This window comes from Malaclemys terrapin, unplaced genomic scaffold, assembly GCF_027887155.1.
Source record: "Malaclemys terrapin pileata isolate rMalTer1 unplaced genomic scaffold, rMalTer1.hap1 H_1, whole genome shotgun sequence".
Taxonomy (NCBI): domain Eukaryota; kingdom Metazoa; phylum Chordata; order Testudines; family Emydidae; genus Malaclemys; species Malaclemys terrapin.
This window is the reverse complement of record NW_026530195.1, coordinates 758,129-784,360: the sequence shown is the minus strand read 5'-3', so window position 1 is coordinate 784,360 and position 26,232 is coordinate 758,129. Positions and strand designations below refer to the sequence as shown.

The 26,232-nt window shown below is 58.5% G+C and overlaps 1 protein-coding gene across 1 annotated transcript; it reads left to right on the top strand.

Moving 5' to 3' along the window:
• Positions 1-1,032: 1,032 nt before the first annotated feature.
• Positions 1,033-25,952, top strand: LOC128829622 (uncharacterized). Its single transcript, XM_054015099.1, has 13 exons — positions 1,033-1,115; positions 3,100-3,429; positions 3,538-3,837; positions 4,640-4,939; positions 5,260-5,364; positions 5,523-5,966; positions 9,075-9,386; positions 9,677-10,030; positions 16,000-16,353; positions 19,028-19,339; positions 20,214-20,567; positions 21,379-21,721; positions 23,429-25,952. Exons 1-13 carry the CDS (start codon positions 1,034-1,036, stop codon positions 23,820-23,822), a joined length of 3,984 nt encoding a protein of 1,327 aa, XP_053871074.1. The 5' UTR covers position 1,033; the 3' UTR covers positions 23,823-25,952.
• The last annotated feature ends 280 nt before the right edge of the window (positions 25,953-26,232 follow it).

Below are 26,232 nucleotides of genomic sequence, written 5' to 3'. Positions count from 1 at the left end.
CAGGCTCTCTGCAGACTCAGGCAGCATTGCTGCATCATTTACATGTGGTTCAGATTTTAATGTGTTCTTTGCCACCCTAAGTGCTGAGAACGTCAATCCCTCCACTGAAATCTCAGATCCCGGCCACACGCCTGTAACAAGAGCTGGATTCTCTGGCAGATCCCACAGCTGTGGAATCCACAGGGCCCCGAACATAAAATTCACTGTTAGATTTTGTTAGATTAAAGGTGGCTTTTTGTAAAGACTAAAGAGCAGGAGTGTCCCTGGGACGTCACGTGGGCGCATCTTGAACATCCCGCCCCAGGTGTCTTTCATGCAGAGGAAATTCTGACACGGCGTTAGTAACGAACAGCCAAGGGAGAGAGGTCCAGGGAAGAGGGGCTGAGGGTTACCAAGCTGCGCTCACAGCCTGGTGCCTCCCAACGCTGCTCTCACAGGAGCCAGCTGGGCCTGGGGGCACTGGGGGGCGGGGAGCAGAGGGACTGAGTATCCCAGCTGGCCCTACAGGGGCTGGGCCATGATGCCATCAGGGCAGCTCCATATCCCAGCCCCCCCGCCCCAGCTCACAGACAGCTGGGGAGTTACTGCCTGAGTCTCAGTACAGCCCCCCACCCCCCCGCAGACCTGGGGGTCCCAGGCCACAGGTACCTGGGAGGGGTGGATCAGGCCCCGTTCCCCCCTCTGGTCTGAATGCCAGGTGGGGGGAGCGGCCGGCACAGGGCACCCAGAGCTGATTCACCCCAGAGCGCTGGGAGTGGGGACTGCTGTCCGGCTGTGGGTCTGTGCAGCAGTGAACGGCTCCCTGTCAGCACCAGGTGGGTGCCACCTCTGAGCCAGTCTTTGACGGTGTCTGAGGGGGGCAGAGACTGTCCCAGAGAGCACGTTGGTGCCAGCGCTGGGCAGGTGTGTCTGAGCCTCACCCAGCGACATCAGAACTCCTGATCCTTGCACTTTGCACGTTGTTACAGCCCCTCCCTGTGATCCGTGGAAAGTGAAAGGGAATTTGCTGAGGGCCCTGCCAGCCCCGGAGAAGATGGCGACTCTGTGGGGATGGAGGGCAGGGACCATGGGGCTGGGGAGTCTCCTCATCCCCCTTCTCTTCCTTGGGGTGGCCGGTAAGTACAGACCCCCTGGAATGCTCGGGGCGGGGCGGGATCTCAGCCCTGGCAGGAGTCGCGGGGGGGGGGAAGACCTGGAGTTGCTCTCACCACAGGCCGGCCTGGCAGTGCTGACAGGCGCGGTGCTGCGCAAACACCAATGAATTCTCACCTGCACTTGTTACCTGTTTTTCCAGTTCTAGCCCGTGTGACCCATGGGGAGTGAAGGGCTCTCCTACCAGCCCCAGAGATGGCGACTCTGGGGGGATGAAGGGTGGGGACCATGGGTCTGGGGGGGTCTCCTTGTTCCCTCCTCATCCTTGGGGTTGCCAAGTACAGATCCCCTGATGTCCTGGGGGAGGGCAGGGCAGGGCTCTGGGACTCCCCGGCAAAGTAAAGTCCCGGGGACAGGGCCTGGGGACAGGTTGGTCAGTCACAGAAGATCAGGGTTGGAAGGGACCTCAGGAGGTTATCTAGTCCAACCCCCTGCTCAAAGCAGGACCAATCCCCAACTAAATCATCCCAGCCAGGGCTTTGTCAAGCCGGGCCTTAAAAACCTCCAAGGAAGGAGACTCCATCACCTCCCTAGGTAACGCATTCCAGTGCTTCACCACCCTCCTAGTGAAATAGTGTTTCCTAATATCCAACCTAGACCTCTCCCACTGCAACTTGAGACCATTACTCCTTGTTCCGTCATCTGGTACCACTGAGAACAGTCTAGATCCATCCTCTTTGGAACCCCCTTTCAGGTAGTTGAAGGCTGCTATCAAATCCCCCCTCACTCGTCTCTTCTGCTGACTAAACAATCCCAGTTCCCTCAGCCTCTCCTCATAAATCATGTGCTCCAGACCCCTAATCATTTTTGCTGCCCTCCGCTGGACTCTTTCCAAATTTCCACATCATTCTTGTAGTGTGGGGCCCAAAACTGGACACAGTACTCCAGATGAGGCCTCACCAATATCGAATAGAGGGGAACGATCACGTCCCTCGATCTGCTGGCAATGCCCCTACTTATACAGCCCAAAATGCCGTTAGCCTTCTTGGCAACAAGGGCACACTGTCAACTCATATCCAGCTTCTCGTCCACTGTAACCCCTAGGTCCTTTTCTGCAGAACTGCTACCTAGCCATTTGGTCCCTAGTCTGTAGCAGTGCATGGGATTCTTCCGTCCTAAGTGCAGGACTCTGCACTTGTCCTTGTTGAACCTCATCAGATTTCTTTTGGCCCAATCCTCTAATTTGCCTAGGTCCCTCTGTATCCTATCCCTACCCTTGAGCGTATCTACCTCTCCCCCCAGCTTAGTGTCATCTGCGAACTTGCTGACGGTGCAATCCATCCCGTCATCCAGACCATTGATAAAGATGTTGAACAAAACCGACCCCAGGACCGACCCTTGTGGCACTCCGCTTGATGCCAGCTGCCAACTAGACATGGAGCCATTGATCACTACCCGCTGAGCCCGACGATCTAGCCAGCTTTCTATCCACCTTATAGTTCATTCATCCAGCCCATACTTCTTTAACTTGCTGGCAAGAATACTGTGGGAGACCGTATCAAAAGCTTTGCTAAAGTCAAGATAAATCACATCCACCGCTTTCCCCATATCCACAGAACCAGTTATCTCCTCATAGAAGGCTATCAGGTTGGTCAGGCATGACTTACCTTTGGTGAATCCATGCTGACTGTTCCTGATCACTTTCCTCTCCTCCAAGTGCTTCAGAATTGATTCCTTGAGGACCTGCTCCACGATTTGCCGGGCTCTGCCCGGCCTCAGCCGCTGAGTCTGTCCTGAGCCCGTGTGAATGCCCCAGAGTGACAGGAGCTGGCGAGAATGGGGGAGAATCCCAGCGAGAACAAGGGGAGGACGGGGTCTGAGAGCCCAGACACGGCAGGGTGCACCCAGCAATTAACCTGACATTTATTTGTTGCACATCATTGGAGCTGTCACTTCCCACACCCAGCCCCGTCTCCCTGCCTAACTCTCTCCCCACCTCCTCTCCAGATTCCCAGCTGGTCCTGTCTGTGGGCCCCTCCCCGGTGAGGGCTGCGCTGGGCTCCGACGTACAGCTGCCCTGCACCTTCACCGTCACGGAGCGCTTTGAGATCACTAAGTTCTACCTGGCCTGGTCTCTGGGGGGCCACAGGGTGGCCGAGTACGTCAGAGAACAGAAAATCTACCAGCAGGGATCAGAGCTTTTCCCCGAGGAGCTGAGCAGGGGGAACTGCTCCCTGCTGCTGCGCCAAGTGGCCGTGCGGGACGGAGGCAGATACACCAGCACCGTCATCTACACGCCCGACAAGGAGGAGAAGCAGCTGGAGCTGCAGGTGACGGGTGAGTTTGCTGCAACTTTCTGGCCGGGTGGGAGGCTGAAGTCCTGGAGTTTTTCCATATCATGTATTTGTAGTGAGTTAAACTCTGGGCGTCGTGTTCTCATTCCAGCTGCTCCCAGACTCTCCACCCCCCGGAAAGCAGGAGTGTTAAACGCAGCGACCTCCTTCCCCTGCCACGTGTGGGGATTCTACCCCGGGGACGTCACCGTCACGTGGCTGAGAGACGGGCGGGTTCTGCCCGACACCACCCGCTCTGCCCCCCAGACGAACCCGGACGGGACCTTTAACCTCACCCTGACCTACACCTTCACCCCCACTGCGAGCGACTCCGGCAGCAACTTCTCCTGCCAAGTCAGCCACGCGGCTCTGGCCCAGCCCCTGCGCGAGGAGTTCCCCCTGGTTATTGGAGGTGAGTGCAGCTTTCTCTGCCCCCAGCAGCTTCCCTGAGAGGCAGAGCGGAGACCAGCTCCGCCCCACTGCAGCCAGCTCAGACGAGGGCGCCCGCGAGGGAGACCCGCTCCGCTTGGCTCAGGCCCTGTCCTCACTGGCCGTTACAGAGCCATCTCCCATCACTGCTGTAACACCGGTGCGGCTCCATGGGCACCCACAGCAAAGGGAGCGCCCGTGTGGGCCGGCCCACGGCACTTTAACCCGTGTGTAGACGAGCTTTGTGCAGGGTCAGAGAGCCCAACGGCACGTGATCTGAGCACGGCCTCCAGACAGCAGCTCCCACCCACTGCCGCAGCAGGACGGGGGCAAAGGTGGGAGATCTCCCCCAAGCCATCCGTGCAGACAAGGGGGGACGCGGGGGGTCCGCGGCCTGGGCACAAACCATTGGCGTTGCCCAGACACGGGCCAGCTCTGCTCCAGCCCCAAAGCGCAGACGAAAGGCACCAACTCCCGGGGCACAGACTAACCGGGACAGGCCCACCCTCAGGGCGATGGCGCAGCGCTGGGAACCCAGTGATGGGAGACCTCCAGCAGCCCGACAGACGGCGAGATGGGGCCCTGCTGGAACTGGCCGTGTCTCCTGTAAGAACGGGGCCCAGACTGGGATTGTCCATACTACAGATGCAGATGGGCCGGATCTGAGAGGACCCGGAGGACCTATTGGGCACAGTATTGTCAGCACTGGGGCGTTGTGCTAGGTTAGACAGACACTCGGTGAATTTCTATTAGACCCATAATATTTGCCTCTTCCGCATTTTCAGCTCCTCCGAGAATCTCTGTTCCCAGGCAATCGGCCGTAAGAAATACAGAGACCTTCTTCTCCTGCCACGTGTGGGGATTCTACCCCGGGGATGTCACTGTCACGTGGCTGAGAGACGGGCGGGTTCTGACTGACGCCACCCGCTCTGCCCCCCAGAGGAACCCGGACGGGACCTTTAACCTCACTGCAATTTACATGTTCACCCCCATCGAGAGCGACTCCGGCAGCATCTTCTCCTGCCGCGTCAGCCACGCGGCTCTGGCCCAGCCCCTGAGGGAGGAGTTCCCCCTGGCTGTCACAGGTGAGTCTGGGCTGGAGACCCCGTGAAACACCAGGTGCTGAAGGGAGGACTCGGTACAGCAGGGCTGAGTGGTCAGGAACGTGGCACAGTCTGCACTGCTGCTGCGTCGGGGTACGGTAACCATGGTAATGTACAACCCGGGCCGGAGCCAAGGGCCCGCCACAAACAGCTCCAAGGAGTGACCCGCAGGCCGGGGGTTGTGCGTGTCCTTGCCGTGTGCTGGAACCAGCTCTGCAGCCGCAGGAGAGGGCTGTGAAGGTCGGGGGCGAGGGGCGGTACGGGGCGAGGTCTGACCCTGTCTCCGTCTCCTCCCCATGCAGAGGCGCATGGTTCCACCACGGCGCTCACAGCAGTGCTGGGGATCTCGGTAACACTGGCCACGGTGACGACAGCGTTAGCCACTTACTTCTGGTGCCGATGGAAAGGTAACTGCCGATGCCATGAGCCACTGGGGGGAGGGGGCGGATCCATTCGCCACCACAGGGGGGCCACAGGACCCCCGAGGGAGCAGCGGGTCGGGGAGAGTCCATTAGCCACTGAGTCTGTGCCTTGTCGATGCTATTCACCTTCCCTCTCTGCCTAGGCCGCTGTGCCCCCACCAGCACTGATGGGAAAGTTCCCTACTCCGTCTGCAAGGTACCAGGCAGGGGAGCCCCCTACTCCATCTCCGAGGTGCTGGGACCAGAGTGGTGTCCCCTGGGACAGGAGGTGACCCTGAGTTGCTCCATGGAGGGGAAGTTCCCGAAGGACACGGCTGTGACGTGGGAGCGGATACACGGACAGGACAGGACGGTGATCGGGACTGACGGGGTCAGTGAGGCCGGGGAGGGGCCTGACCACCAGCCGCTGTTACACCCCCAGCCCCAGCGCTGGAGAGCGACACAGGAGAGATCAGAGACCTGCCTCATGGCCTCCCTGAGCTTCACCCCCACGGTGCAGGACGACGGGGCCCGGGTCAGGTGCAGCTTCCACCACGAGGCCAGAGGGATCCGAGAGCAGCGAGAGTCCGGGGAGATCCGGCCGTGGGGTGAGTGTCCCCAGGGCTGTGATGTGTTGCTAGGACCCCTCCCCCGAGCCAAGCAGAGTCCAGCGAGCGCCCAGGGACTCCAGCAGCCGATGGGCTGTCAGAGAATCATAGAATCATAGAATATCAGGGTTGGGAGGGACCTCAGGAGGTATCTAGTCCCACCTAGGGTGACCAGACAGCACGTGTGAAAAATCAGGACAGCGGGTGGGGGGTAATAGGAGCCTATATAAGAAAAGGACCCAAAAATCGGGACTGTCCCTATAAAATCGGGACACCTGGTCACCCTAGTCCCACCCCCTGCTCAAAGCAGGATCAACTGTCACAGAGTCCCCGGGCGATGCTCTGGAACTGCTCCCCACAAAGCCAGGCAGGACTCTGGGGAGCCTCCTCTCCCTCGGAGCAGACTGTCTTCAGGGCAAGAAGCTCACACGGCTTCACCTCCTGGGTCTCTCCTGGGAGCATTCAGCATATGCCCCTCCGTGCGCTTTCCACAGCGAGTCCGCCCAGGCGGGGTCCTGGGGAAGCTACAGGGTCCTGCACCCCCCACTTCTCAGTCAGACGTGACTCTCAGCCAGCCAGTAAAACAGAGGTTTATTAGACGACAGGAACACGGTCTAAACCAGAGCTTGTAGGTACAGCAAACAAGACCCCTCAGCCGGGTCCATTCTGGGGCCCAGCGAGCCAGGCACCCACGTCTGCCCTCCCTTCCAGTCCCCAGCTAGCTCCAAACTGAAACCCACTCCAGCCCCTCCTTCTCTGCTTTGTTCCTTTCCCGGGCCAGGAGGTCACCCGATCTCTTTGTTCTCCCACACCTTTAGCAACCCCTTGCAGGGGGGAAGGGCCTGGCCATTAGTTGCTAGGAGACAGAGTGTCCATCAGAAACTGAGGCACCCACACAGTATTCAGAGGAAACAGTAAGAACAGTCCCATTTCGTCACAGAAGGAGATTCCACCACCTCCCTAGGTAACCCGGGAGTTCGGGTCTGGCTCAGTCACTCCTGACCCCTGTGCAGGGTTCCCAACCCGGGACCAGCCAGTGCAGGGCAGGTACGTTGTGTCCGCTCTGGGGGACGGTCTCTGGTTAATGTGGGGGGATCCCAGCACTGACCCCAGCAGCCTCCGGCCGGGATAAACAGCCACAGGGCCCCGGTGCAGGTGTCTGTATCTGCCAGTCCTGGGGGCCGAGGGCTCTGGTCACAGCTCAGGACACAGGCAGGAAACCCCAGCCTGGGCTGTATCCTGCCTGGGGAAGGCGTGTTCCCACCCCAGCACCATCCCCCCAGGTTAAGCGCGTTTCAGCCATCGATTAGCTACGGTTGCTTTATCAGTAAAACAGCACAACACAGAACCAGCTCCAGGCCCCACCCAGGAATCCAGGAAAATCAAACCCCACCCCTAGGTGCCTCTATGAGAGAATATTCCCCCACTCGCAAGCACTGAGAGGGTCTGACAAACAAACCCTCGTTACAAGGGAGAGGGGAGTCAGCATTAATTTGGGAAAACACCACAACAATGATTCCAAAGCCTGCAAACCCCTAAACAAACACCCACCCCCCCAGTTTGCTGGGCAGTGCCCTTTGCAAAGGCGGGAAACTGAGGGAATGTTAAATGTAAAGGGTGGATGTCCCTGTAACATGCTGCTCCCCCTGTTTCTCCACGGCACCCCACTCACGGTTAGTTGTCCAAGAGCAGCAACATCCCAGCGTCCAGGGTGGGGTTGCTCCTACCCCTGGGGGGCTGGTTGAGTGGATCCTCTGCCTCTGCCCCCTGTTCTGAGGTTTCTTCCCCTAGCCCAGCGCTCCGTGTTCAGCTGCAGTGATCGGCAGATGCCAAGTACAGCGGGAATGAACCACGACTCCGTCACATCAGTTCTAGCTTCAAAAATGGAGCAAACAGGTCAAAAACTTCTAACAGTGCCGTAACAAGGGCGAGGCGAGTGAGGCACTTGCCTCGGGCGCGCAAAGCAGAGGGGCACTGCTCTACCACCCAAGCGGGGCGGAGAAAAAAAAAAGCCGTGATCGGTGGTGCTTCGGCGGCAGCTCTACCGCCGCCGCTTCATTCATTCTTCGGCGGAAGTTCGGCAGCCGGTCCTTCCCTCCAAAAGGGACTGAGGGACCCGCCGCCAAATTGCCACCGAAGAGCCTGGAGCCGGCCCTTGCCTCGGGTGCAAAAATTCCTTGTTACGGCTCTGCCTTCAAATCCCGCTACTCTGATTCAACTCCCCCAAGTCTTTCCCTTCCATTCAGCATATTTCTCTCCCCTCACAGAGTGGGTCCTGTCAGGGTGTCCCCTGTCCCCATTAGGACACATTATGCACAGTTCTGCTGCCCTGTACTCACACAATCAGCCTGAGAACACTTCATTGCCCCACAGCACAGACTAAAGTGAATTTTAACCCACAGCAGCCCAATCGGATCGCTGTGGCAGAGTAGGGGTGTGTGTGGAAATGCAGCTCACTCCTGGGGTCTCATGCCCAGTTCATCGCCAGCTGGCAGAGCAGAGCTGGCTCAGACCCTGCCTCCACACACAGGCTCCGTCACACCCGTATGTCACTGAGCACGTCGCAGGGTCTCCAGCAGTTATAAGGAGGGTGAACCAGGCAGACAGTGCAGATTAAATCTTTAGGAAGGGGGTTCACCTGCAGGGGTGTGACGGAGCAGGGGAGTTACATTGGGGATTAGGGACTGCCCTTGCAGGGAGATACCTGAGCTGTAACATGAGCCAGGAAGCGGGGTGGGGGAAGTGACACCTTCTGCCCGGGAGACGGAACAAAGGAGAGGAGGGGCAGAGGGGAGGGGGGAGAGAGCTGCTGGGGGAGTGTTTAGTTTCAGTTTGGGCTGGGTGGTGCAACGCAGGGAACCCCAAGCTGGGGTCTAAGCTCCCTGAACCCCCCAGAAGGACTTGATTGAGAGGTCCTGGTTGTACCTACAAGCTCTGCTGTAGACTGCCTTCCTATTGTCCAATAAACCTTCTGTTTTACTGGCTGGCTGAGAGTCATGGTGAATTGCAGGAAGAGGGGTGCAGGGCCCTGACTCCCCCACACTCCGTGACAAGGGGATCCTGGCTTGGGCTAAAACCCCAGTCCCATTCTCACTGCTATCCCCCCAGTCCGGCCGCAGGTGTCCGGGATCCAGGTGTTACCGCACTGGGAGCCCCCGGGGGAGGTGCCGTTTGCCGTCCAGATCCAGAACTTTTACCCCAGGGAGATTCACCGGATCCAGTGGAGCTGGGACGGGGCAGAGAGCAGGAGAGACGAGACCCCAGAAATCAGCCAGAACCCGGATCTCATGTTCAGTGCTACCAGCATCTGGAGAATCCCCAGCCGGGAACTGAACCGTCCGGAGATCAGAGTCCAAGTGTCCGTTCAGCAAAGCCCCCGGGAGCCCCCGATCGAGAGAGAGATCAGAGCTGAGGACACAGGTGAGGGGGGCTCCCTGGGTCAGACGGGGAATGAGCAGGAATCGCTGCCCCCCACGGGGTCCCTGAGGGATGAAGGAGCTTTGGGAGCTAATATTCCTCATCCCCCTTTCCGGCTGGAGACGCCGATGGGTTGCGGTGTAACAGTGTCACACACGGGGGTGGTTTTTGGGGTAACAGCCCCACTGAGGGGTCAGATCTCTCCTGTCTGAAGGGAGGGGGGAGCAGCCCCCACCAGGCCCCGTCTCCCCCTTACGGGGCCTGTAACTGTCTCTGGATGTTTCATTCCCCAGGTCTCCTGCGGCCCCCGGAGGTGTCGGAAATCTCCCAACCGGAGTCAGTGACGGCGGGGGAGGAAATCACCCTGAGCTGCCGCATGACGGGGCATTTCCCCGGGGCGCTGAGTGTGACCTGGCTCAGGAGGGGCCGGGGGGCCGGGGCTGCTGTTCCCCTGCAGGGCTCTGCCGAGTACAGAATCAAGCCCGGAGCTCCCCGCACACAGGACGGGAAAAGCTTCCAGCAGGAGACGAGACTCAGCTTCACCCCCTCGGTGCAGAGAGACCAGGAGGCCGAGTACGTCTGCCGGGTGGGACACGTCGCCCTACAGACCCCCCTGGAGAGACGCAGCCGGGAGCTGCAGGTGGAAGGTCAGTTTCCAAGGCCCCGCTTTTCCAAAGAGCTCAGCTCCCATTTAGGCACCAGAGTAAGTGGCGAGATTCACAGGAGAGCTCGGTGTGTTTGTACTGAGCGCTGGGGAACGTGGCCCTGGGCTCCTCTGACCCTCTGGTGCCTTATCTGAGCTCGCTGTTGACTGGAGCAGTCTGGTTCGTTTGTGTGTGCAGGGAAGTGGGTTTGCGTAACTATCACGGAGTCCCCGGGCGATGCTCTGGAACTGCTCCCCACAAAGCCAGTCAGGACTCTGGGGAGCCTCCTCTCCCTCGGAGCAGACTATCTCCAGGGCAAGAAGCTCACACGGCTTCACCTCCTGGGTCTGACCTTGGAGCATTCAGCATCTGCCCCTCCGTGCGCTTCCCACAGCGAGTCCGCCCCGGTGGGGTCCTGGGGAAGCCAGAGGGTCCTGCACCCCACTTTGCAGTCAGATGTGACTCTCGGCCAGGCAGTAAAACAGGTTTATTAGACAACAGGAGCACAGTCTAAAACAGAGCTTGTAGGTACAGCGAACCGGACCCCTCAGTCAGGTCCATCTTCGGGGGCAGTGAGCCAGACACACACGTCTGCCCTCACTCCATGTCCCCAGCCAGCTCCAAACTGAACCCCCCTCCAGCCCCTCCTTCTCGGCTTTGTCTCTTTCCCTGGACAGGAGGTCACCTGATCTCTTTGTTCTCCAAACACCTTTAACTATCCCCTTGCAGGGGGGAAGGGCCCCGGCCATCAGTTGCCAGGAGACAGAGTGCCGGCCATTTATGTGCACTGGCCCTTTGCTCTGCAACAATCTCACCCCCTAGAGACTTAAGAAATGCATAGGGGAAACTGAGGGACCCACACATTATTCAGAGGAAACATTAAGAACAGTCCCACTTTGTCACAGTAACACCTGCAGGCAGTGGGGTTGTGAGCTCAACTGACCCCCACTGTCAGGGCAGTTGTGGCCCCACACCGACTCCTGACCCCTCTCCCGGGTAACCCCAGAACCCCTGAGGTTGTGGGTGTCACAGGAGTCATTCAGGGCAGCTCTCCCTGGGTGAGGGGAGGGCCTGGCAGAGGCTGCTGGGGACATGGGGCCAGGTCAGATCAGATGGTGACGGGGGGCGTGTGTCAGATCGCCAGGTGCTGTAACTATGACAGGTTTCAGAGTAGCAGCCGTGTTAGTCTGTATCCGCAAAAAGAAGAACAGGAGGACTTGTGGCACCTTAGAGACTAACAAATTTATTAGAGCATAAGCTTTCGTGGACTACAGCCCACTTCTTCGGATGCATATAGAATGGAACGTATATTGAGGAGATATATATACACACATACAGAGAGCATAAACAGGTGGGAGTTGTCTTACCACCTCTGAGAGGCCAATTAATTAAGAGAAAAAAAACTTTTGAAGTGATAATCAAGTACTGATTATCACTTCAAAAGTTTTTTTTCTCTTAATTAATTGGCCTCTCAGAGGTGGTAAGACAACTCCCACCTGTTTATGCTCTCTGTATGTGTGTATATATATCTCCTCAATATACGTTCCATTCTATATGCATCCGAAGAAGTGGGCTGTAGTCCACGAAAGCTTATGCTCTAATAAATTTGTTAGTCTCTAAGGTGCCACAAGTCCTCCTGTTCTTCTTGTAACTATGACGTGCAATTTCCACATGTTCTAGTCCCACAGGCTCCAGTTCTGAGCGAGATCTCCCGGCCACAGGTCCTGATCCCCGGGGAGCCGGTTACACTGAGCTGCCAAATATCCAGGTTCTACCCCAAGGAGCTGAGAGTGACCTGGCACCGACGGGGAAGGGGAGAGTCGGCGTTCAGGCACTTAGACAACCCGAACACCCACAAGATTGTCACCCCAGACCCCACAGCCGCCTCAGACAGGAAATCCTACAGCGTGACGTCCCAACTCCGCTTCACCCCCATGCTGCCCGAGGACGACGGGGCAAAGTACCTGTGTTCTGTGGAACATCAAACCCTAAAGAAGGCTGAAGTAAAATCCACTGGGCCGCTGGAGCTGCGAGGTACGAGCGAGTGGGGCCGGGCAGCGCCGCGCTGACGCTGGGGTTGTTGTGGCTGAGGAGGTCTCTGCTCTCAGGCACTTGGAGCGTCCAGACAAAGCGTTGCTTTGGGCTGAGCCTCCTCCGGCCGGTTCCCAGCGCGTGGGGCGGTTCCTGGATCGTTTGGGGACTGGCCCGTTGGCTGCTTGCAGGTTCCCCCAGTGCTGGGGAAAGAGGGTGTCAGGTCTGGAGAGAATTGATGGGCGGCTGCAGCAGCCTCTCTGTTTAAAACTGGGTTCAGTTTTCTATTTAGGACAGGGCCTCACCCTCATTGTTTCGCAGGAGGAGAACAATGTGTCCTCCCCAAACTCACAGCCCAGGGTCTGAGGGCAAAGGAGAAATTTTCTAGGGAATTTCTACTAAATCTGGGATCTGGTTTGGGAATGGGATCTTTGAGAAGGTTTTACCTAAAGCATCTGACCTTCGTTGACACCTTTTGCCAGTATCAGCTGGGTCTGTCTCCTTCCCACGCTGCCATGACTAAACCCCACTGAAAACTAACGGCAAAGGGACAGGTGAAGACATTTAGCTGTAATTAAGCAAAGTGATTAATGGTGTACCCAGTCTTTGATCTTACGGGCACAACTGGCCCTTGCCCAGGAAAGCTGCTGCTCCCCACACCGCGCCGTGGGACTGACACCAGCTCATGGGGTTGAAGCTACTCAAACCCTCAGCAGAGACGGTCCCTTTTCCACTGGCGAGGCCGCCCACAGTAAAGATGGCTGCTGTCCCCTGTTGTTTCAATGGCACTGAATCGACCGGCTGCTCTTAGGAAAGATGGCCGACCACGTGAAAATGAGGCTGCCCTTACCAAAGGTGGCCACCATCTCTTAGCCGTCCCCTGACGCTCCCACAACACGTTTCCGGGGCGGTGACAGACTTGCACCTCGCAGGGGAGCTCCTGGGGCCTGGAAGGGGTGTGCCCAGCCGCTGGGACGCGCCATGCTCAGCCCGGGTCGACAGACACACACTCAATCTGCTCCAGCTACCGCCTGACAATAGCCGTGTGGGCACAGCGGGGGGTGGGGGGCCAGGCCAGCGCCAAGTGCGCCCCCAGGGGCCAGGCAGGGCTGTGCTCCGGTGACTAGCCTGAGCTCCTGCGGCCACGCGGCTGTTTTTAGCACCAGCGCGTCTGTCTGTCCCCACTGGGAATGACCCCTCCTGGCTGCTGTGTAGACGTGCCCGGCCAGATACGGACACACTGCAAACGGCACCCGCATCTCCCTGCCAATACACCACCAAGCTGTCCCTGTGAGCTCCTGCTCCCCCCCCTCCCCCCCCCATACACACAGCTCTCTGGGGTCCTAGCCTGAGTGCAGCTCAACGCGGAGCGCGGGGAGATTGTCAGCACCTTCGGCGGCAGCCCTGCTCCGGTCAGTGGGGCTGGGAGCTTTTCACACCAGGGCCAGAGATTCATTTGTTCTGTTTCATTCTTCCCCAGCGCAAATGGCTGCAGGGCTCCTGCCCAGACGTTACACGAGTCACCTCGGGGGCCAAACCTCACAGGAACTTTAACAAACGTGTAGAATGAAAACCCTTGTGCAGCTGTAAATACAGCGTGTGCAGCATCGCCCACAGCAGCCTGGGGCAGGTGGTAGGGCAGGGATGTTGCCCCTTTATCCCAAGGAGGGAAGGATTCCCCGGGATTTAAGGAGCAGCTGGTGATCCCCTCCTCACCGTGGGTAGCCGAACTACAGTCAGCTGTCAGCAGGTCCCCCTGGGCTCATAGAATCATAGAATCATAGAATCATAGAATATCAGAGTTGGAAGGGACCTCAAGAGGTCATCTAGTCCAACCCCCTGCTCAAAGCAGGACCAATTCCCAGCTAAATCATCCCAGCCAGGGCTTTGTCAAGCCGGGCCTTAAAAACCTCCAAGGAAGGAGACTCCACCACCTCCCTAAGTAACGCATTCCAGTGTTTCACCACCCTCCTAGTGAAATAGTGTTTCCTAATATCCAACCTCGACCTCCCCCACTGCAACTTGAGACCATTGCTCCTTGTTCTGTCATCTGCCACCACTGAGAACAGCCGAGCTCCATCCTCTTTGGAACCCCCCTTCAGGTAGTTGAAGGCTGCTATCAAATCCCCCCTCATTCTTCTCTTCTGGAGACTAAACAATCCCAGTTCTCTCAGCCTCTCCTCATAAGTCATGTGCTCCAGACCCCTAATCATTTTTGTTGCCCTCCGCTGGACTCTTTCCAATTTTTCCACATCCTTCTTGTAGTGTGGGGCCCAAAACTGGACACAGTATTCCAGATGAGGCCTCACCAATGTCGAATAAAGGGGAACGATCACGTTCCTCGATCTGCTGGCAATGCCCCTACTTATACAGCCCAAAATGCCGTTAGCCTTCTTGGCAACAAGAGCACACTGTTGACTCATATCCAGCTTCTCGTCCACTGTGACCCCTAGGTCCTTTTCAGCAGAACTGCTACCTAGCCATTCGGTCCCTAGTCTGTAGCAGTGCATGGGATTCTTCCGTCCTAAGTGCAGGACTCTGCACTTGTCCTTGTTGAACCTCATCAGGTTTTTTTCTGCCCAATCCTCTAATTTGTCTAGGTCCCTCTGTATCCGATCCCTACCCTCTAGTGTATCTACCACGCCTCCTAGTTTAGTGTCATCTGCAAACTTGCTGAGAGTGCAGTCCACACCATCCTCCAGATCATTAATAAAGATATTAAACAAAACCGGCCCCAGGACCGACCCTTGGGGCACTCCACTTGAAACCGGCTGCCAACTAGACATGGAGCCATGGCTCAGCCATTACAAGCACATTACGAGCCCATGGGGATTCCTGGCCCAGTCCTGTTGCTTCCTCGTTTGGGTGCGTGGGATTTAATCCTAGAGCCGGGACTTGGGCATCTCGTGTGAGATCAGCCTTGTCTGTCCCCACCCGCCACCTTTCCCAGTGAGACCTGAGTCAGTTCTCTGGAGAGACATGTTACAGCTTGTCACAGAGTCCCCGGGCGATGCTCTGGAACTGCTCCCCACAAAGCCAGTCAGGACTCTGGGGAGCCTCCTCTCCCTCGGAGCAGACTGTCTCCAGGGCAAGAAGCTCACACGGCTTCACCTCCTGGGTCTCTCCTGGGAGCATTCAGCATATGCCCCTCCGTGCGCTTCCCACAGCGAGTCCGCCCAGGCAGGGTCCTGGGGGAGCCAGAGGGTTCTTCACCCTCCACTTCACACTCAGACGTGACTCTCAGCCAGCCAGTAACACAGAGGTTTATTAGTTGACAAGAACATGGTCTAAACCAGAGCTTCTAGGTACAGAGAACAGGACCTCTCAGCCGGGTCCATTCTGGGGCCCAGCGAGCCAGACACCCACGTCTGCCCTCACTCCCCGTCCCCAGCTAGCTCCAAACTGAAACCCCCTCCAGCCCCTCCTCCTCTGCTTTGTCCCTTTCCCGGGCCAGGAGGTCACCTGATCTCTTTGTTCACCTTTAGCTTTTCCCTTGCAAGGGGGAAGGGCTCTGGCCATTTGTTGCCAGGGAGACAGAGTGTCGGTGATTTATGCACACTGGCCTTTATCCCTCCACCTAGAGACTTAAGAAATGCATAGGGGAAACTGAGGCACCCACACAGTATTCAGAGGAACCATTAAGAACAGTCCCACTTTGTCACAGTAACACCTGCAGGCAGTGGGGTTGTGAGCTCAACTGACCCCCACTGTCAGGGCAGTTGTGGCCCCACACCGACTCCTGACCCCTCTCCCGGGTAACCCCAGCACCTCTGAGGTTGTGGGTGTTACAGGAGTCGTTCAGGGGAGCTCTCCCTGGGTGAGGGGAGGGCCTGGCAGAGGCTGCTGGGGACACGGGGCCAGGTCAGATCAGATGGCGACGGGGGGCGTGTGTCAGATCTCCAGGTGCTGTAACTATGACGTGCAATTTCCACATGTTCTAGTCCCACAGGCTCCAGTTCTGGGCGAGATCTCCCGGCCGCAGGTCCTGAGCCCCAGGGAGCCGGTTACACTGAGCTGCCAAATATCCAGGTTCTACCCCAAGGAGCTGAGAGTGACCTGGCACCGACGGGGAAGGGGAGAGTCGGCGTTCAGGCACTTAGACAACCCGAACACCCACAAGATTGTCACCCCAGACCCCACAGCCGCCTCAGACAGGAAATCCTACAGCGTGAAGTCCCAACTCCGCTTCACCCCCATGCTGCCCGAGGACGACGGGGCAAAGTACCTGTGTTCTGTGGAACATCAAACCCTAAAGAAGGCTGAAGTAAAATCCACTGGGCCGCTGGAGCTGCGAGGTACGAGCGAGTGGGGCCGGGCAGCGCCGCGCTGACGCTGGGGTTGTTGTGGCTGAGGAGGTCTCTGTTCTCAGGCACTTGGAGCGTCCAGACAAAGCATTGCTTTGGGCTGAGCCTCCTCCGGCCGGTTCCCAGCGCGTGGGGCGGTTCCTGGATCGTTTGGGGACTGGCCCGTTGGCTGCTTGCAGGTTCCCCCAGTGCTGGGGAAAGAGGGTGTCAGGTCTGGAGAGAATTGATGGGCGGCTGCAGCAGCCTCTCTGTTTAAAACTGGGTTCAGTTTTCTATTTAGGACAGGGCCTCACCCTCATTGTTTCGCAGGAGGAGAACAATGTGTCCTCCCCAAACTCACAGCCCAGGGTCTGAGGGCAAAGGAGAAATTTTCTAGGGAATTTCTACTAAATCTGGGATCTGGTTTGGGAATGGGATCTTTGAGAAGGTTTTACCTAAAGCATCTGACCTTCGTTGACACCTTTTGCCAGTATCAGCTGGGTCTGTCTCCTTCCCACGCTGCCATGACTAAACCCCACTGAAAACTAACGGCAAAGGGACAGGTGAAGACATTTAGCTGTAATTAAGCAAAGTGATTAATGGTGTACCCGGTCTTTTATCTTACGGGCACAACTGGCCCTTGCCCAGGAGAGCTGCTGCTCCCCACACCGCGCCGTGGGACTGACACCAGCTCATGGGGTTGAAGCTACTCAAACCCTCAGCAGAGACGGTCCCTTTTCCACTGGCGAGGCCGCCCACAGTAAAGATGGCTGCTGTCCCCTGTTGTTTCAATGGCACTGAATCGACCGGCTGCTCTTAGGAAAGATGGCCGACCACGTGAAAATGAGGCTGCCCTTACCAAAGGTGGCCACCATCTCTTAGCCGTCCCCTGACGCTCCCACAACACGTTTCCGGGGCGGTGACAGACTTGCACCTCGCAGGGGAGCTCCTGGGGCCTGGAAGGGATGTGCCCAGCCGCTGGGACGCGCCATGCTCAGCCCGGGTCGACAGACACACACTCAATCTGCTCCAGCTACCGCCTGACAATAGCCGTGTGGGCACAGCGGGGGGTGGGGGGCCAGGCTAGCGCCAAGTGCGCCCCCAGGGGCCAGGCAGGGCTGTGCTCCGGTGACTAGCCTGAGCTCCCGCGGCCACGCGGCTGTTTTTAGCACCAGGCCGTCTGTCTGTCCCCGCTGGGAATGACCCCTCCCGGCTGCTGTGTAGACGTGCCCGGCCAGATACGGACACACTGCAAACAGCACCCGCATCTCCCTGCCAATACACCACCAAGCTGTCCCTGTGAGCTCCTGCTCCCCCCCCCCCCGTACACACAGCTCTCTGGAGTCCTAGCCTGTGCTCAGCTCAACGCGGAGCGCGGGGAGATTGTCAGCACCTTCGGCAGCAGCCCTGCTCCGGTCAGTGGGGCTGGGAGCTTTTCACACCAGGGCCAGAGATCCGTTTGTTCTGGTTCATTCTTCCCCAGCGCAAATGGCTGCAGGGATCCTGCCCAGACGTTACACGAGTCACCTCGGGGGCCAAACCTCACAGGAACTTTAACAAACGTGTAGAATGAAAACCCTTGTGCAGCTGTAAATACAGCGTGTGCAGCATTGCCCACAGCAGCCTGGGTGGTAGGGGCAGGGATGTTGCCCCTTTATCCCAAGGAGGGAAGGATTCCCCGGGATTTAAGGAGCAGCTGGTGATCCCCTCCTCACCGTGGGTAGCCGAACTACAGTCAGCTGTCAGCAGGTCCCCCTGGGCTCAGCCATTACAAGCACATTACGAGCCCATGAGGATTCCTTGCCCAGTCCTGTTGCTTCCTCGTTCAGGTGCGTGGGATTTAATACTAGAGCCGGGACTTGGGCATCTCGTGTGAGATCAGCCCTGTCTGTCCCCACCCGCCACCTTTCCCAGTGAGACCTGAGTCAGTTCTCTGGAGAGACATGTTACAGCTTGTCACAGAGTCCCCGGGCGATTCTCTGGAACTGCTCCCCACAAAGCCAGTCAGGACTCTGGGGAAGTCTCCTCTCTGGGAGCAGACTGTCTCCAGGGCAAGAAGCTCACACGGCTTCACCTCCTGGGTCTGACCTTGGAGCATTCAGCATCTTCTGCCCCTCCGTGCGCTTCCCACAGCGAGTCCGCCCAGGTGGGGTCCTGGGGGAGCCAGAGAGTCCTGCACCCCCACTTCGCAGTCAGACGTGACTCTCAGCCAGCCAGTAACACAGAGGTTTATTAGTTGACAAGAACATGGTCTAAACCAGAGCTTGTAGGTACAGAGAACAGGACCTCTCAGCCAGGTCCATTCTGGGGCCCAGCGAGCCAGACACCCACGTCTGCCCTCACTCCCCGTCCCCAGCTAGCTCCAAACTGAAACCCCCTCCAGCCCCTCCTCCTCTGCTTTGTCCCTTTCCCGGGCCAGGAGGTCACCTGATCTCTTTGTTCACCTTTAGCTATTTCCTTGCAGGGGGTGGGAAGGGCCCTGGCCATTAGTTGCCAGGGAGACAGAGTGTCGGTGATTTATGCACACTGGCCTTTATCCCTCCACCTAGAGACTTAAGAAATGCATAGGGGAAACTGAGGCACCCACACAGTATTCAGAGGAACCATTAAGAACAGTCCCACTTTGTCACACAGCTCTCCCCTTTACTAGCCCCTGCTCTCACTGACACTCCTGCTGTCCCGCCAGCCCTGCCGCAGGTGTCCGGGATCCAGGTGTTATCGCACTGGGAGCCCCGGGATCAGGTGCCGTTTGCCGTCCAGATCCAGAACTTTTACCCTGGGAGGATTCACCAGATCCAGTGGAGCTGGGACGGGGCAGAGAGATGGAGAGACGAGACCCCAGAAATCAACCAGAACCCGGATCTCACGTTCAGAGCTACCAGCGTCTGGAGAATCCCCAGCCGGGGACTGAACCGTCCGGAGCTCAGAGTCCGAGTGTCCATTCAGCAAAGCCCCTGGGAGACTCCAATCAAGAGAGAGATCAGAGCTGGGGATACAGGTGAGGGGGGCTCCCTGGGGTCACATGGGGAATGAGCAGGAATCGCTGCCCCCGCGGCGTCCCTGAGGGGTGAAGGAGCTTTGGGAGCTAATATTTCTCGTCCCCCTTTCTGGCTGGAGACACCAATGGGACGGGGTGTAGCAGTGTCACACACGGGGGTGATTTTATGGGGTAACAGCCCCACTGAGGTGTCAGATCTCTCCTGTCTGAAGTGAGGGGGGAGCAGACCCCACCAGGCCCCGTCTCCCCCTTGCGGGGCCTGTAACTGTCTCTGGATGTTTCATTCATGACACGAGAAGTCATTCTTCCGCTCTACTCTGCTCTGGTTAGGCCTCAGCTGGAGTATTGTGTCCAGTTCTGGGCGCCGCATTTTAAAAAAGATGTCGAGAAATTGGAAAGGGTCCAAAGAAGAGCAACAAGAATGATTAAAGGTCTTGAGAACATGACCTATGAAGGAAGGCTGAAAGAACTGGGTTTGTTTAGTTTGGAAAAGAGAAGACTGAGAGGGGACATGATAGCAGTTTTCAGGTATCTAAAAGGGTGTCATAAGGAGGAGGGAGAGAACTTGTTCACCTTAGCCTCTAAGGATAGAACCAGAAACAATGGGTTTAAACTGCAGCAAGGGAGGTCTAGGTTGGACATTAGGAAAAAGTTCCTAACTGTCAGGGTGGTTAAACACTGGAATAAATTGCCTAGGGAGGTTGTGGAATCTCCATCTCTGGAGATATTTAAGAGTAGGTTAGATAAATGTCTATCAGGGATGGTCTAGACAGTATTTGGTCCTGCCATGCGGGCAGGGGACTGGACTCGATGACCTCTCGAGGTCCCTTCCAGTCCTATAATCTATGAATCTATGAATCTATGAATTCCCCAGGTCTCCTGCGGCCCCCGGAGGTGTCGGAAATCTCCCAACCCCAGTCAGTGACGGCGGGGGAGGAAATCACCCTGAGCTGCCGCATGACGGGGCATTTCCCCGGGGCGCTGAGTGTGACCTGGCTCAGGAGGGGCCAGGGGGCTGGGGCTGCTGTTCCCCTGCAGGGCTCTGCCGAGTACAGAATCGAGCCCGGAGCTCCCCGCACACAGGACGGGAAAAGCTTCCAGCAGGAGACGAGACTCAGCTTCACCCCCTCGGTGCAGAGAGACCAGGGGGCTGAGTACGTCTGCCGGGTGGGACACGTTGCCCTAGGGACCCCCCTGGAGAGACGCAGCCGGGAGCTGCGCGTGGAAGGTCAGTTTCCAAGGCCCCTTTTCCAAATAGCTCAGCTCCCGTTTAGGCACCAGAGTCAGTGGCGAGATTCACAGGAGAGCTCGGCGTGTTTGTACCTAGCGCTGGGGAACTTGACCCTGGGCTCCTCTGACCCTCTGGTGCCACATCTGAGCTCGCTGGTGACTGGAGCAGTCTGGCTCGTTTGTGTGTGCAGGGAAGTAGGTTGCGTAACGCCTGCAGGCAGTGGGGTTGTGACCTCAACACACTGACTGACCCCACTGGCAGGGCAGTTGTAACCCCACCAGGGGTGAAAGTAACTTATAGGACTTACTGGTACTGCTGGAGTCCTGAGGGGGGCGTGGCCTCATCCGGAAGAGGCGGGGCCTCTCAAGATTTAAAGGCCCTGGGGCATCGGCTATGGCTGGGAGCCCCAGGGCCTTTAAATCAACCCAGGACTCCCAGGTGCAGAGGTGGCTGGGAGCCCCCGGGGCTCCATGGCAAATTAAAGGGCCTGAAGCTCCCGTGGCTGTGGGGAGCCCCGAGCCCTGCCAGACTGGGGCCGAGATTTAAAGGGCCCAGAGCTCCCGCTGCGGCAGGGAGCTCCGAGCCCTTTAAATCCCGGCCCCAGCCCAGGCGCCGGAGCTGCGGGCGGGATTTAAAGGGCTCTGGCCTCCCCACAGCGGCAGGGAGCTCTCGCTGGGTGAGGGGAGGGCCTGGCAGAGGCTGCTGGGGACACGGGGCCAGGTCAGACCAGATGGTGACGGGCGGCGTGTGTCAGATCTCCAGGTGCTGTAACTATGATGTGCAATTTCCACATGTTCTATTCCCACAGGCTCCAGTTCTCGGCGAGATCTCCCGGCCACAGGTCCTGGCCCCTGGGAAGAAGGTTACGCTGAGCTGCCAAATATCTGGGTTCTACCCCAAGGAGCTGAGCGTGACCTGGCTCAGGAGGGGCCGGGGGGCCGGGGCTGCTGTTCCCCTGCAGGGCTCTGCCGAGTACAGAATCGAGCCCGGAGCTCCCCGCACACAGGACGGGAAAAGCTTCCAGCAGGAGACGAGACTCAGCTTCACCCCCTCGGTGCAGAGAGACCAGGGGGCCGAGTACGTCTGCCGGGTGGGACACGTCGCCCTATGGACCCCCCTGGAGAGACGCAGCCGGGAGCTGCAGGTGACGGGTCAGTGTCTCTGTCTGAAATCTCTGGTCACTGGAGCGTCTCGTCCATTCCGGGGGTGAAGGAAAACGGCCGAACACAGCCCGTGAAATCGGAGCCGTTCTGGCCCCATCAGCCCCTCACTGACCCCCACGTGTCCCCCACGCTGGAGCCCCAGTGAGTGCAGGGGCTGGGTGCTCAGTCCCTCACCCCTGGGGACGGTGCAGTCCCTCCCCTCTCCCTGCCAGCCAGGGCCATGTGCCATCGGGGGGCAGCCCCACCTCCCCCCACTCCCTTTGAGGGGCTGCAGCCCCACGCTCCTGTGAGTGAAGGGGCTGCAGCTGTCTCCGGGGCTCTCATTGTGGTGGGGGATGGGCAGAGTGGGGGGTGCAGCTCCTTGTTCCCTCCCCCTGCTCCCCACTTCTGGGTCAGGCCTCGCACAGCCCTGCGTCTCCCAGTGGGAACAAGCCCACGTCTGGCTCCCCTCCCCTCTGGGGCAGTGGGGAGTCGCCCCAGCTCTGAGGGCATCTGTCACGGAGTCCCTGGGCGATGCTCTGGAACTGCTCCCCACAAAGCCAGTCAGGACTCTGGGGAGCCTCCTCTCCCTCGGAGCAGACTGTCTCCAGGACAAGACGCTCACACGGCTTCACCTCCTGGGTCTCTCCTGGGAGCATTCAGCATATGCCCCTCCGTGCGCTTCCCACAGCGAGTCCGCCCCGGTGGGGTCCTGGGGGAGCCAGAGGGTCCTGCACCCCCCACTTCACAGTCAGACGTGACTCTCAGACAGCCAGTAACACAGGGGTTTATTCGATGACAGGAACACGGTCTAAAACAGAGCTTGTGGGTCCAGAGAACCGGACCCCTCGGCCGGGTCCATTATGGGGTTCAGAGGGCCAGACACCCACCTCTGCCCTCACTCCACATTCGCAGCCAGCTCCAACCTGAAACCCCCTCCAGCCCCTCCTCCTCTGGGCTTTGTCTCTTTCCAGGGCCAGGAGGTCACCTGATCTCTTTGTTCACCTTTAGCTATTTCCTTGCAGGGAGGGAAGGGCCCCGGCCATTTGTTGCCAGGGAGACAGAGTGTCAGTGATTTATGCACACTGGCCTTTCCCCACCACCTAGAGACTTAAGAAATGCATTGGGGAAACTGAGGCACACACACAGTATTCAGAGGAAACATTAAGAACAGCCATTCTATATGCATCGGAAGAAGTGGGCTGTAGTCCACGAAAGCTTATGCTCTAATAAATTTGTTAGTCTCTAAGGTGCCACAAGTACTCCTGTTCTTCTTATTAAGAACAGTCCCACTTCGTCACAGCATCACATAGCCCCACGCTCAGGGCCTGGCGCTCGGCCAGGGGAGGTCAGGCAGGGGGGAGCTCGCTCCAAGCTGGGGAAATAATTCCTGCTGGGACAACGCGCCGGCCCTGGGGATCGGGGCTGAGACGGACGGGGTGTCACAGAACCACATGGAGCCCCCCGGCCTCCGACTGCCCCTGTCACTGACTCTCCTGCTGGGGGGGGGGGGGTCAGGGCCTCTGGTTAACGACGCCCCCAGAACCTGACACCTGGGTGAGGTCATGGGGAGTTTTCTCCCCGTCTCCAGCAGGGTCTGTTCTGTAGACGGCAGGGTCTGGGCAGCGTGGGGAGTTTAAGCTCGCGGGGACTGAGCCTGGTGTATTCACAGGGTCCCAGGCAGGGGCCTCATTCCCGTTCTGTTCCTCTCTCCAGGTGGCCCCTTCCCAACAGAGACAGGGCGGTGCATGAGCCGTCCTGCAGTCGCACCACGGCCAGAGCTGGGGAGAGAGAGACACCTCCCAACAGCTCGGAGGGGAGAGAACAAACTGCCCCACGCACCGCTGCTTCCACCGAAAGTTCAGGATTCAGCCCCTGCCGTGGTTCAGTCTCTCCAGCATCCTCCGATGAGCAGCGCCCAGCGAGAATCCAGCGCCAGCTACGTGTCTTCCCAGGGACCCGCACCGAGCAGGGCTCAGGGGGCAGCCGGGACAGGGAACCTTGTGGGACAAAGGGGCAGGAGTGCTGGTTTCCTGGGGCACATACAGAGCCGCTTTTATCCATAATCCCTGCATGCGGCCAGGGGGGCAGAGACACCCCACTGCTCTGAACTGGAAAGACAGCGGAGTCTAAGTCCCTGCAGGCAGGGCTGGCTCCAGGCACCAGCATAACAAGCAGGTGCCTGGGGCGGCCAATGAAGAGGGGGGTGGCACGTCCAGCAGTTCTGCGGCAATTCGGCGGCGGGGCCGTGACTCCCTCTTGCAGCGAAGGACCTGCCGCCGAATTGCCGCCATAGAATGAAGCGGCGGTAGAGCTGCCGCCGATCGCAATCGCGGCTTTTTTTTTTTTTGCTTCTTGGGGTGGCAAAATCGCTAGGGCCGGCCCTGCTTGCAGGTATCTCAGTCTAGTCTCTGTCTCATCACGTGGTGCCGGAGCACTGTGCCAGATGTGCACAATCTCCCCAGAGCGTCTAACCCCAGCTCCTCACCCCCGTTCCTGGGCATGGAGCTATTTCTCCCAGCAGCCTCCCCTGGGCACCGGTTACTCTGCGGGCGCTGGATGCTGGGGTGAGGTCTCTGAGGCGCAGGGATGGTTTCCGCCGGCAGGGGCTGAGCACATGGGTCATTCTGCTCTCCTGTGGTAGGGACCCCACGAAGCAGACTGTCCCCTAGCCAGGCCTGTCCAGAGACATTTGGGGCCCTGGTCCCCATCTCCGCCCATTGCACCCCCAGTGCACAGATGTTTGGGGGGGTCCTGGGCTGGACCCCTTTTACCCACCACCCCTGTCAGCCCTGTCCCCAGCCCCCCCTTGCTGCTGACAGTTCCATGCTCCTGGGCTTTGGCGTGTCCACATGGAGAGTTGTGCTGGTGTGACCCGCGGTGCGAGTTTACACGGCCAGCGTTAAACAGGCCCCGACTGACTGAACCGCCCGGAGCCGCTTACACGGCTGCAGCGTTCTCCTGGAGACCAGCCCTACGTCCTGGGGGGAGAGTCAGTCCCTGCATCACCAGGGCCCAGCCCATGGGGGGCTGGATCTCAGCCAGTAGTTAATGGGCACCCGTGTGGGTCCCAGAGCACAGGTGCCAGGCACTCTCGCTGGCCGGCGCTGGAGTTCAGTCACAGTCCCCAGGTTGGAGCCAGGCCTGGGGGTCGCACGCAGGGGTCACGGGGCCCAGGTCTGCCTGTGCCAGGCAGGGGCAGCCTCCCACTCAGCCGGGGCAGGTATCCAGTGAGTCGTTCCCCCAGCCTCGAACCCTGAGCTGGGAACTCCCTGAACAGGGGCCAAGAGGCTGCTCCGCATCCCTTCCCGGCAGCCAGTCCCTGCGGGCGGCCGGCCTGGTCCTGTGTCACAACAGGGGCCGGCTCTCTGCACCCCTGGGGCTGTGATCAGTGAGTTTGCTGGGACTCGGTGCGGGGGCATTGGGGGTGGGGTGGGGGGAGAGTCCTTCAAATGGACCCCCCACCCCGCAGGCAGCTCCCAACCTGGACCCCTCCCCTGTTACCCGCTTTGCCTGCCTGCTGGTGTTTCTGGGGCTCCCCTGGGGAGATGCTCAGTCTGGGCGGGGTAGGGGGAGACCTTCGAGCTCACCGGGGCCTGGCCAGGGCTTTATACCGGGCAATGGCAGCAGAATAAGCTCTGGGCTGTACAGGGAAGTGGTCACTAAACCAGAGTCTGTGGAATTTATCCCCTTTGTTTAAGACAGTGTGAAAATGGCCCATCTTAGAGTCAATTCTGCCCAGCTGGAGGCAGCCCCCACTCCCCCGCCCAGCCCTCGGCGTGGAGGGATTCCCCTGGACACGTGACACTTGGCTCCCAACAAACAAGAGCAAGATGCTGGGCCACATCCCCAGCAGGTGTCAGTCAGTGTTGCTTTACTGCCCTGTGCTGATTGACAGGCCATTTGTGTACAGCCCCTAGCACCGCAGCGTCCCGGGCCATGATAGGCCCCAGGCACCTCTGTGATACAAATAATGAGTGGGAGACACAGCCCATCGAGTGACGGTGTGTGAGAGAGGAGCCAGTGACCCCACACATTGTACAGGGGTGTGAGAGAGGAGCCAGTGACCCCACACACTGTACAGGGGTGTGAGAGAGCCAGAGAATCTGGCCCTAAGATTTTACTGAGGAGCCCAAAGACCTAAAGCCGGAATCTGGACGTGCTTCGATGCCAAGTTCCCTGGAGTGTCAGGTCTTGGCCTGTTCCCCACGTCTGTATGGCACCCACCCAGCACAATGGAGCCCGGCACCTGAGTGGGTCTCTGGGTGACACCAATAAATACTAAATACTAATAATACTTCGCCTTGCCCTATTTCTTATTATTTGTGTAATTATTATCTGTACGAAGTCACCAGCTTCATCGACTGTTCTCCCCGTTCAGCCAGAAACACTCCGTGACCCTCATTCCACTTGTAAAACAGCATCTGTGAAATCCACACTGCGGGTGTGTTCTCCTCGGGGGGTTATCATGTATCGTTTGTTGTTTCACAGCTCACCGTAGCTTAACCATCCCTGCACTG